Source organism: Pristis pectinata, chromosome 10, assembly GCF_009764475.1.
Source record: "Pristis pectinata isolate sPriPec2 chromosome 10, sPriPec2.1.pri, whole genome shotgun sequence".
NCBI lineage: Eukaryota > Metazoa > Chordata > Chondrichthyes > Rhinopristiformes > Pristidae > Pristis > Pristis pectinata.
In genome coordinates, this window is record NC_067414.1 from 12,722,523 (window position 1) to 12,734,729 (window position 12,207).

The window sequence follows — 12,207 nt, forward strand, 5'->3', positions numbered from 1 at the left end:
AGATGGTTCTGTAAACATTGGGATCACCTTGGCAACTGTGGCCTCACCCTATCAGAGATTCCCCGAGTCCAATCATCCTTCCCCCACCCTCTCTACAACTTGAAACTACATTGTTTTCTTACCCTCCCAGTCCTGACGAAGGGTTAACTTTGTTTGTCTTTCCACATGTGCAGAGTGTTTCCAGCATTTTATTCCATTAATTCCCACAGCTGTACTACACCTCCTCCCACCCTGCTTGTAAGGACTCCATTCCATTCTCTCAGTTCCTACACCTCAAGACTTCCTTCATCAGTGGCTTTGAGATGTCTTCCTTTTCCTTAAACATGAAGTCCCCTCTACTGTGGCTGATGGACTCTCAACCAGTCCCCCCTGCTTCCTGCATAGTAACGGCAGAGTTGTCCCCATTCTCACCTTCCACCCCATCAGCAATCTCATTCAATGGATCACTCTCCGTAACTTTCACCACCTTCAATGAGATTCCACCATCAGACACATCTTCCCTTCCCCTCCTGATTCAGCATTCCTAAGGGATCAGTCCCTCCTTGATTTCCTCTTCCTTCTCCAACAACCACTCCCTTTCTCACGGTACTTTCCCAGGCAGGAGGTACAACACATTCTATTTGACCTCATCCCTTCCCTCCACCCAGAGACCCAAATAGTCCTCCCACATGAAGCAGCAATTCGCTTGCACTTCCTTCACTATAGTGTATTGCATCCGGTTCTCACAATGTGAGACATCGGAGACATAAAATGCAGATTGGAGATTGCTTTGCTGACACCTTAATTTAACACGGACACAGAGCAGAATTTTATTGTTTGTTGGTACGTAGTTAAACCTCAGTGTTGAGGCAAGGGTCACAAGACCTCTCAAACAAGGTTATTTCCTGCATATCTTTGGCTTTGCAAGCAGAAACATAAACGTGCAATCAGCAGATTTGCTCTGTTTTAATGCAATTATGCAACTCTTCTATTGATTATGAGTTTCCAGCTAGTGCAAAGTTTAGGGTGGTGTGTGATATTAAGCAATGGAAAAATTTAAAATTAATTCAGTTTAAGGGTACTATACACTTATTTTCTCTGCAGAGATTTCCTTTCGGGTATGGCAATGCGGAGGCATACTTGAAATCATTCCCTGTAGTCGGGTTGGCCATGTATTCCGCAAGCAACATCCCTATACTTTTCCAGGAGGCAGCGGTACTGTTTTTGCAAGGTAACTATTACTGAATTTATAGCTCACACCCTTATTTTCAATTCCTTCCGCTCCCCATCTCTGGGAGCTCATCCATCGCATCACCCCTCTGAGATCACATCGCTTTTCTAAATTCTGACCTCTGTCGCTCTGATTACTTTTGCCACGTCGTCAGCTGCCTCAGCCATTCTCTCCCTCAGTCACTTCACCCTTCTGTCTCTCTCTGCTCCTTTAACTTGTTCCATAAAACTTAGCTCCTTGATCAATTTTTGGTCACCTGATTTGATATCTTGTCCCAATTATCTTAAGTCTGTTGTCTGGTTGTCAATCAAAACTCTTTCTTCCTTCCAACTCTATTTGAATCCCCATAATTTCAGTCCCTCTGAAATTAAAACGAAATCTTCCTTAATTTGTTCTCTTGGGAAATCTATCCCAGCTTCTGTAGTTTTTCCACTTAACTGAGGTCCCATTATCGCTGACACTATTCTGATAAATCAATCAATCCCCTTGAATGTGTTTGTATCCTTTCTAAAGTCTGATGTGCAGAATTACCCACAATACCCCAGCTGCGGGCTAGCCCGCCGTTCACTCTGATTTGCCCCAGTAACAGCTTAAGTTACCAGCATCAGTTACGGTAACCATGAAAGCACCAGATTGCCTTAAAAACAAATCTGTTTCATTAGTACTGTGCTGGAAAGGAAATAACTCATCCTTAATCAAAGTATGACTCCAGACCAACACTAACACGGTTGATTCTCAGCTGCCTTTCGAAAGGAACTGGCAAGTTGCACTGTGCAAGGGGCAATTAGGAATAACAAAAGTAGGCCTTGCCATTGCCGTACATGTCCTGTGAATGAATGGAGGTACGTAGGAGTTTGTTTTGATTATGAAATGTATGTATGACATAATATCAGATGAAATCTTTTAGCTTGGAGTGAATTTTTCTACTTTGAACATAGAAGAGTACAGCACAGAACAGGCACTTTGGCCCACAATGTTGTGCATTGTGCCGACATAGCTATTCCCTCCTACCTGCAGAATGTCCATATCCCTCCATTTTCCTCTCATTCATGCGCCCATCCAAGCCCCTCTTAAAAGCCCCCAATGAATTTGCCTCCACCACCCTATCAGGTAACGCATTCCAGGCATCTACCACACTCTGACTAAAGAACGTGCCCCTCACGTCTGTTCTGAACCTACCCCCTCTACTTTGCTACACTTGCTGTCAATAAAGTAGACAGGTGGTGAAGAAGGCATTTGGTATGCTGAGTACAAAAGTTGGGATGTCATATTACAGATGTACAAGACGTTGGTGAGACCACATTTGGAGTACTGTGTGCAGCTCTGGTCGTCTGGGTTATAGGAAGGATGTCATTAAGCTGGAGAGAGTGCAAAAAAAAATTCACAAGGATGTTACTGTGACTAGAGGGCTTGAGTTACTAGGAGAAGCTGGATAGGCTGGAACTTTCTTCCTTGGAATGTAGGAGGTTGAAGGTTTGTTGAGGTTTATAAAATCATGAGAGGCATAGATAAGGTGAATCACCACAGTCTTTTTCCCAGGGTAGGGGAGTCTAAAACTAGAGGGCATAGGTTTAAGGTAAGAGAGGGAAGATTTAAAAGAGATCTGAGGGGGCAATTTTTTCCACACATAGCGGGCATATGGAGCGAGCTGCCAGCGGAATTTGTAGAGGAGGGTACAATTACAGCTTTTAAAAGTCAGTTGGACAGATTCATGGATAGAAAAGGTCTAGGGGGATATGGGCCAAACATGGGGAAGTGGGACTAACTCAAGTAGATGACTTGGCCGGCATGGACAAGTTGGGCCAAAGGGCATGTTTCCGTTCTGTACAACTCTATGACTTGTATCAATGAACTTTTATTGGGGAAGATTGACAAGGGATTTGGGGTAAAGGCAGAAAATAGAGTTGAGGTGTAGATCAGCCACAATCTCATTGAATAATGGAGCAAGTATGAAAGGTTGAATGGTTGGCTCCTGTTGCTTTGTTCTGCATGAATATTCTCCCTCTGTAACATTACTGAGCTGATGTTCGTGCAGTCCTTACTGAGCCCTCTGGGTACCATCACTGTGACACAATACCTTTAATTGCTATCACAATGTAATGCAGATCTTTAATGAAATATCCTGATTCTGAGAGCATCACTAGTGAGCAATCTAACTCTCTGAAGTTGATCATCTATTGGAGAGAGAATATTTTAGAAGGAATGTGATTTGTTTTCTCTCAAAGAAATACACGCAGGGCAGCTGAGGTCTGGATGGATGAATTCAAGAATTTCTATTATGCAGCAGTGCCTTCAGCTCGCAATGTACCATTTGGCAAGTGAGTATAGCTTGTTGCTCCACTGTTTTAAAGGGAACTATTTAGCCTTTTCTCCCATTATTTTAAGCTTAATGTTTAACTTTTGCCCATAATTCAATTTGTAGTTGGATTATGGGTTGTATTTGTGTCGATTAGGAGTTCACTGCACTCTTAACCATTGACTCAGATCTTTTTGCCTTGATTTTACATCATTGATTTGCAAGGGATCCTGCTCAGTGAATCTAAATGAATGTTTTATTGATTGATTGACTGAAACCTAAACTGCCACAATTCAGTAAACGGGAAAAAAAACAAGAACCTAGTAGAGTTTTTTTACTATCAATGTTTAAGTCCACAATATGACTGATTGCTGAAATGATTACCTACAGTCTTTCATGAAGATGTTGACTGGTCCTCCCTGTATTTGGCACGTTTGCCCCGGAATGTGTGCGGGGGTGTCCAATGATGTACTATGCACATCTGAACACTGCTTTCACAAAATGAATTGCACATCCAAGACGTGTGAACAGCGCAGGCCACTTGTGCAATAGCAGTTCGTGACAACAAAATCAAGGCCTACTTTAGTGCAACTTAAGGAGCAGCTGTACCCACATCTGCTTGATCAGGTCCAAGGCTGTTAAGTCCAGCACTTGGGACCACCGACAGGAAGATGCTCTTTAAGTTTCCCAGAGACACCTTGTAGCCCAGTTCATTTGTGATGCCAACTCCTCGTGCTCTTTGACCAGATCCCTGCTCCCCCTGGTGGCCTGATTCAAACCCTGATTACTTCCCCTCCCTCAGGTAGGGTTCTAGCCCTCCTGTCCGCACTTGACCCTTTCCCATCGCAACTCTTCTCTTTTTCTCCTCTCTGCAACCTATCTGATCCTCAATTGATCCACACTGATGGAGTGAGAAGAGCAGCAAACATTTTTTGAGCACAAGAGGGCTGTTCTTCCAGGCAGAATGCCTGTTGCTTGTGTGTATTGGTATTTGACAGTGGTGAGAGGGTGAGAATCACACACAAAATACATGCAAGGATCCCAAGGTTTGTTCTCCTTTAGGCACGTGGGAATAGTGAGAGCATTTCTCAAGTCTATCCCGCCACCCATTCAGGTCAATTCTAGTTGTATTTTGATCTCTATCTACATCACTGAATACTTTATCTAACTAATATCTTTCATTTCATAGAGTCATACAGTATGGAAACCAGGCCCTTCGGCACAACTGGTCCATGCCAACCAAGATTCCCATCTAAGCTAGTCCCATTTGCCCACGTTTGGCCCATATCCCTCTAAACCTTTCCTATCCATGTACCTGTCCAAGTACCTTGTAAATGTTGTTTAACAGCAGTTCATTTGTGACGTTATTCTATTGACTTCCAAGTCCTGGCAACCTCTTGCGGGAGAGAGTTCCAGATTTTCAGCACTCTTTGTAAAGGAGTGCTTCATGACATTACCCTGCACAAGCCACATTCATGAAACCTGCCTTCTCATTTAACATTGGCTGACCTTTTTTGCCCTATTTTGGAAAATAATCTGGCCAGCATTAGATAGAAGTGGCTAAACCTGTCGGAGTCACTGGTTATTAATGTCTGTATGCGGTAGAGTGCCACTTCAGAATATGCTGGTATAATACAGTATATAAAGTAAAGAACCCAGTGTGTCAGGCTTCTGGAATTCAAAACACTATAATTGAAAAATAGCAGGTACGTTTATTGCAAGTCATTCTGCCTTGGGCTGTATAATTAGCTCTGCCACAACAATAGGGGAGAGGAGGAAAAATGTTGAAGGAAGAGAGAGGTCATCAAAAATCAAGAACCAGCCGATCTCCTGACTAAGAATCTGATATATCAACAGCTACACTCTCAACAATGGCAGTGGTTTACAAGTGAGGGTTCCTCAAGCTGTTAAATGATGGAAATTCAAGGACCATCTGGTCTACATTCTACAATCCTTGTAGTCTTGTAATGCAATGATAATGGAGTCAGTGAGTAATCCGGACCATCTAAGCCCTACCAGATTGTCTACCGTAGATCTGGGCATGAGGAGAGAGAAATCTCAGTGCTGGAGAGTGTTAACAAACAGAGGGTCTTCACATGCCTGTGACACTTGTAATGTGTGGACATGCTGGAAGAGGGGAATGTTAACATGGAATGTTTGTTCTCCTATTAAGGGAAGTAGAAGGGAAATTGCAGTAAGTGTTTTCCTCTTTTACTAGTTCCTTTCCAAAGGTCCTGAAAGCAGTGTGTCCAGCAGACACTTATCTCAAACGAAATACAGGGCTTGAGACTGGCAGTGAATGAAGTTACCCCTACTCATTCATTTAAAGTTACCAGAGCATTGTATTTACTTGCCTCATGTAAAGAGGCAGCTGCCAACAGTGACGTGATAATCAATGTTCTCAGTGGGTCAAGCAGCATTTGAGGAAGGAAATAGTCGATGTTTCGGCTTGAGAGCCTTCATCTGAACTGAAAGATAGAGGGGAGGTAGCCGGTATAAAGAGGTGAGGGGAAGGGGTAGAGCAAGAGCTGGCAAGCAGTAGTTGGATCCAGGTGAGGAGGAGTGATAGGTAGAGGGAAGAGTGGAAATAGTTACAGAGGTGGGGGCAGCAAAGGGCTGAAGGTGATGGAATCTGATACAAAACGAAGGTGGAGCACGGAACTAAATAAGGGAGGTGGGGAGGGCAGACGGGAACAGTGGGGGGGAGGGGAACCAGTGGGAGGAGTGTGTGGGTGATGGGGCTGGGGTGGGGGAGGTGGAACTGGGTAGAGAGAGAGAGAGAGGAAAGGACAGAGGGGGAGCAGTTTACCTCAGATTGGATTACTCAATATTCATACCATTGGGTTGTAGACTACCCAGGCAGAATATGAGGTGCTGTTGCTGTAGTTTGCAATGGAGGAGGCAGAGGACAGACATTGTCTGCCCTCTTCGTGGATGTAAACAATCTCACTGGCAGTGTCTTGAAGCATAGGAGGGGTGTTCTAGGTGCCCATGGTCAATATCAATGCTCCAACTAACATCACCAAAACAAAAAGATTATCTGCGTAGTTATCTCAACGGCATTTATGGGGATTTGCATGCAAATTGGAGGCATCAGACACCACATGTCAAAAGAGGTGATTGTCTGAAAAACTCTATTGAGCTTCCCAAGGTTCAGAGGATACAGTGTAAATAAGAAATCATCCTTTTTCTGCAGCATTCAAAGCAGATTGGAACTGAAGAAGAAATTGGCCTGTAAACCATTCAAGTGGTACCTGGAAAATGTCTATCCTGAGCTAAGGTAGGTTACGCTTCCAGACTTGAGCATTAGATACATGCTGCTGAAATGTAATAGTTGCTGTTGTGTGTTCTATTTATGGATGTTAAGGAGTGCTGGATATATCCTAAGTGTTTCTTTGAGTAGGTTGTAGAAGTTTTTTCTCCAAACAGCAGGACACCTCGTCCAGGAGAGAGTGAGGCTTCTGGTATGTAACAACTTTCTGGATTTGGGTCTTGAGCAAAATAAGCCTACTTTCCAAAGAGTTTCAGATGAGCAGTCAAATCCTTAAGCTTGCGCAAAGATGCATTCTTTTGGGATGTGGCAACACTGGAATTTACGGAGGCACAACAGACTGCAGAGGCTGGAATCTGGAGCAACAGAATCTGCTGGAGGACCTCAGCGGCTCGAGCAGCATCTGTGGGGTGGAAGGGGGGAAGGAAGGAATTTCGACCTGAAACGTTGACTGTTCCTCCCCCCCCCCCCCGCCCCACAGATGTTTGAGCCACTGAGTTCCTCCTGCTGCACTGGAATTTATTGTCTTTTCCTAACTGCCCGTGAACTGAGGAGACCGTATAGAGAGTCGATCTCACTGGTGGGCCTGGAGTCACGTGTAGTTCAGACTAAGTAAAATTTCATTCCCTGAGGGCCATTAGTGAACCAGAAGGGTTTTTGCTACAGTCCAGTAGTGTTATGCCTACAGTTACTGAGACTATTATTTAATTATTGTAATTGAAATTCCTCAGCTGCCATAGTGAGATTGGAACACTTCTCACTGGATCAGCGGTGTAGAACTCTGGCTTCTAGTCCAGTAATTTAACCACTGCACAACTGCATCCTACAGGCAAACCTACAGTGCAAAATAGTGAGTAAGCATAGCTGTTCCTGCTCAGGTAGTACTTGGGTCACTCTAACTGACTTTAAAATAAAATTAATGAAATTGATTAAAGTTTATCACTTCTTAGCTGATAAGGGACACTCACCATTCTGAGTGGTGGGAACTGTAATAACAGAGTTTTTAGCATTCAACATCCTTCCTGTGGTTCATGACAAGCTGCTTCAAGTAAACACAAGACCCGTGATGGTTAAATGAAGGAAAGACTTCAATAATATCCAGAACAGTGGTTGTCCTGGCGGTGTACAGATATAGCAGTATTTCAGTTCCTGTGTCTTCCAACCTCTCCGAACATCTGTTGAAATCCACATTGTATTTGGCTAACATCAAAGGTATATGTTAGATATAATGTATCTTTCCAAATCCTTTGAAGACTTTCCATTCATATGTGATTGTACTGTTTATTCCAAAGCTGCTATTCCAACCTAAACTCCTGGCATAAATATTCTTGACTTACCTCAATGGTTGGGTTTGTTAACCATTCTCTTTCTATACTGTTGTTAATGGATCCCTCTGCCTTTTCCTAAAGCCATTACAGTTATACCTTGATTGACCTGCCAGTGCTTCCCTTGTATCCCACCACAACTTTATTGTAGGTAATACTCACACCCTAAAAGCAGAACCAGGGTTTCCTCTCAGATCATTTCATTGCCATTTTATAAGATTAAGGAGCAAAACCACAAAGGACATTGATTAGCTCCCCAACCTGTCCAGGATATAAAGCTCCAGAAGGCCCAACAGAATATAATATAGTGATGGGAGTGGGGGAGGGTGGAGGGGAGGCAAGAAGATTTACTGAAACGAGGAACGGGACAATTATTGCAGAATATTGCTGCTTGATCTGCCAAATATTTCCGGAGCTTGCAGTATATTGCTTTTGTTTTGGTAAAGTCACTTCATTCTTCAGCTGTAGTTCCAAGATTTTACTGTAATCTCCTATTACAATAAAGCCCAGATAATCTGCTAACCGACTGTTTGGTTTGGCATCCAGCTGTCTGGGTGCTGATTCCCGCGCTCCCATCAACACACAGAGGGCCCCAGTTCCTGCGCCCCCTTTAACACACAGGCCCTGGTTCCTGTGCTCCTTTTAACACACAGGAGCCCCAATTCCTGCAGTCCCATTAACCCACAGAGGCTCTGGTTCCTGTGCTCCCTTTAATGCACCAGGGCCTTGGTTCCCATGCTCCCCTTGAACTCCCTGGGAACTCCTTTCCCATGCTCCATTGAAACCCACCTGGTTCTCTTTCCCGTTTTCCCTTAAAAAAATTTACTGGGACTCATTTCCCACATTCCCTTTAGAATTGCAAGGTTCACTGGAAAATATACCAGTGAGTAATATGTTTAAAAAAAAGTGAATTAAAAGTGTAACATTCACTAGTCTGGAAAATCTACCAGTCCAACAAAGTCTCAAGTGTGCCAGATTATCAGAGTTTTACTGTAGTTTGCTGTTCTTAAGACTGGGTCGTTTGTGTTTGATTGCAGCCACACATTACACGCTTGACTTTGTGGTACAAACTCAGAGCATGATCTTGGGCCAAACCTACCTGGTGATATCTGTAACTGGTGAGGTCCATGCTAAATATATCGAGTCAAGCCAGTGCTGTCATTGTGCCAGTGAGCACTTGGAGCACTTACAGTGGATGTCCTTGATTACACATTTTCCAGGACAGGTGCTCCTTTCACCCACTAATTCCACTCGCACACAACCGTGTGCACACAATTCTGTACACACATACATGCACATACGTGACCACTCCTCTATGCACTTGCATTCTTTTTATCCACAGCAAATTTTTTGCAGTTTTTTTCTTGTTACAACCGGATTTTAGTAAGAAGAATATTCTTCTACATTTCTGCCTTAGAGAAAAGCAAATTATCACAAGACATTTATTCTAAGGTGAGCAGGTAAGATTCCCGGAGTGACTGGGGCATTTTTCATCACTGAGCCAGTGTCATTAATAGCAGCTGAACTGTTAATTATGACCCTACTTTTTTTTAGGGACCTTACCACATGCAAATTGGTTGTTGCATTTCCTGCGTTACTATATTCTGCACTTCAAAAGAATCCCATTGTCTGTATTTTACAGCTTATTTTTGTAGTAAAAGGCACGTGAGAGGTGTTAATTTTTGCTTTGATTTGCACACAAAACTGCTCACATTTAGCCTGTTCGTGTGTTGGGTCAATAATTACATTTCTCTCCTTTTGCAGGGTTCCTGATCATCAAGATATCGCTTTTGGAGCTTTGCAGCAAGGCTCCAATTGCCTCGATACACTGGGTCACTTTGCAGATGGCGTTGTAGGTGTCTATGAATGTCACAATGCAGGAGGAAATCAGGTGTGCAGTCTTTATGTGGTTCTCATTTCATTTTTATGATGAAATATGACGGATCAGTTGCTGCTTTACTCAGGAGAGCCAACTTTTCAACCAGTCTAGGGATGTGGCAAAGCTGCAGCCCTGAGGGACTTGAATTCACCGTGTTGGATGGGAATTGGAGGCCCAGAACAGGTAAAGGTGACGAGTTAATTCCCTCAAACAACATCAGTTGAACCAGTTTGGATTCTCTCTACCATGTCCTCCTTAGTCTTTTCCTGTGTCAGTCGACTAATTACTAGATTCGATAAATTTGTTTTCCCAATTTCCCTTGCATTTTGGATTCTTGCTGTGGTGAGTTTGCCTGTACACCTGCCTTTGGGTTGGAAGTCCATTCTTGCAGTGGAGGTGGGGGCACAGTTGGAAAGTACACAGTGGTCAGTCCTGTCTGAAAACATCTGTTCAGATCTCACTTTGCCTTTCTGGGTTTATTTTGCCAGGAGTGGGCACTAACAAAGGACAAGTCAGTGAAACACATGGATTTGTGCCTTACTGTGGTAGACCGGTCTGCCGGGTCTCTCATCAAGCTGCAGGGCTGCAGAGACAATGACAGCCGACAGGTAGGTAATAAGCGGCTATGCTCAGTAATCCCTAACTGTTTAATCTCAACAGCAATATGCCTGGAAAACTCATTTGTATAGAACTGCCTGAGATTTGTGAGTAATTACTACCTTTTATGTATACAGTCTGTAGAAAGCATCGCTTAATCCCCACTGTGCATTAATGTAATCCTCCTGTCTAATTCCAAATTAAAACATCTACATAAATCTAGACTCGTGCATTCAGTAGGGAAAATAAGGTGAAATGACTTTCCCCAGGAGAAAATATGGAATTCATCACCAACTGGAATAGTTGCGGTAAACCCATGAGGGAGAAAGGAACAGAAGGATAGGGTGGGGTTAGATGGAGGTGTCCGGTAGAAAGGCAGCACGGTGATGCTGCGGTTGGTGTAGCTATCTTGCATCTCCAGTGACCTAGGTTCGATTCTGACCTCTGCCACTCTCTGTGTGGAGTTTGCATGCTTTCTTTGTGACTGCATGGGTTTCCCCTGGGAGCTCCAGTTTCTTCCCACATCCCAAAGACTAGTAGGTTAGTTGGCTGCTGTAAGTTGCCCTTGGTATAAGTGGGTAATGGGAGAATCACAGAAGAGTATCAGTGGGTATGTGAGAGAGAACTGGTTACAGGGAAATAAATGGGGATTGAGGTTAATGGGATTGCTTTGAGAGCTGGCATAGACTCAGTGGGCCAAATGGTCTCCTCCTGTGTTGTAAGAAAATAGGGGAAATATGAGACTCTTGTGGAGCCTGAACACTTGTTTGGACTTGTTGAGCTGAATGGTCTTATGCAGTGGTGCTGTGTCCTGGGAACCTGGCATTAACCCTTGCCCTTCCTACTGCTGTGGTGGGAACCTAGTCAAGGGCTCAGCCCCCGCTCCCACTGGCAGTCCCACGACAACGGGACGGTTAAAGTGATCTCATTACTGCAGGCAACGTGCAGTGGCTGCCTGTGAGGGCTGGAGGTAACAAGCCCAGTGACCACTGGTGAGCTTGTTACCATGGTGAAACCTGTCCTGGAGAATAGGCAATCAGGGGACTCTGTGGGCTAGGGAGATCTGTGCAGCCACACAGAGGAGGAGACAACAGACTGAACAGGAAAGGATGAGAGAGGCTGGGGTTTGGGTGACCTGTTAACACTTGGAGCAGTTTGCTGCCAATCCTCAGCAACGTCCCAGGGTCTATCCCTCAGCCCGTCACGGGCAGCCTCTGCACATTGCCCCAGTAATTCACTCGTCATTGTGGGAGGGTGGGGGTTCGTGCTGGCTCCTGGCACCGTCGTGCACAAGCTGAGTGAATATCTTTTCTTAAACTACAGAGTGATTGTTCTAGATATAGAATCATACAGCACAGAAACAGGCCCTTCAGTCCAACTTGTCCATGCTGAGCAAGGTGCCTTCCTGAGCTAGTCCCATTTGCCTGCATTTGGCCTAAATGTTTCCTATCCATGTACCTGTCCAAATGTCTTTTAAACATTGTAATTGTACCTGCCTCGACCACTTCCACCACCAGCTTGTTCCATATACCTACCGCACTCTGTGTGGAAAAACTTACCCCTCAGATCCCGTTTAAATCTTTCCCACCTCACTTTAACCCATGGCCTCTAGTTTTAGACTCCCCTACC

General features: G+C 44.2%; 1 protein-coding gene across 1 annotated transcript in view; it reads left to right on the plus strand.

The window, feature by feature from the left end:
• The window catches only part of galnt2 (UDP-N-acetyl-alpha-D-galactosamine:polypeptide N-acetylgalactosaminyltransferase 2), a 76,031-nt gene that overhangs the window by 57,664 nt on the left and 6,160 nt on the right, over positions 1 to 12,207 (plus strand). The window contains exons 11-15 of the mRNA XM_052025048.1: positions 1,084 to 1,210; positions 3,436 to 3,528; positions 6,703 to 6,786; positions 9,867 to 9,993; positions 10,470 to 10,589. Coding sequence (XP_051881008.1) covers positions 1,084 to 1,210; positions 3,436 to 3,528; positions 6,703 to 6,786; positions 9,867 to 9,993; positions 10,470 to 10,589 — 551 coding nt within the window. The remainder of the gene's footprint in view (positions 1 to 1,083; positions 1,211 to 3,435; positions 3,529 to 6,702; positions 6,787 to 9,866; positions 9,994 to 10,469; positions 10,590 to 12,207) is intronic.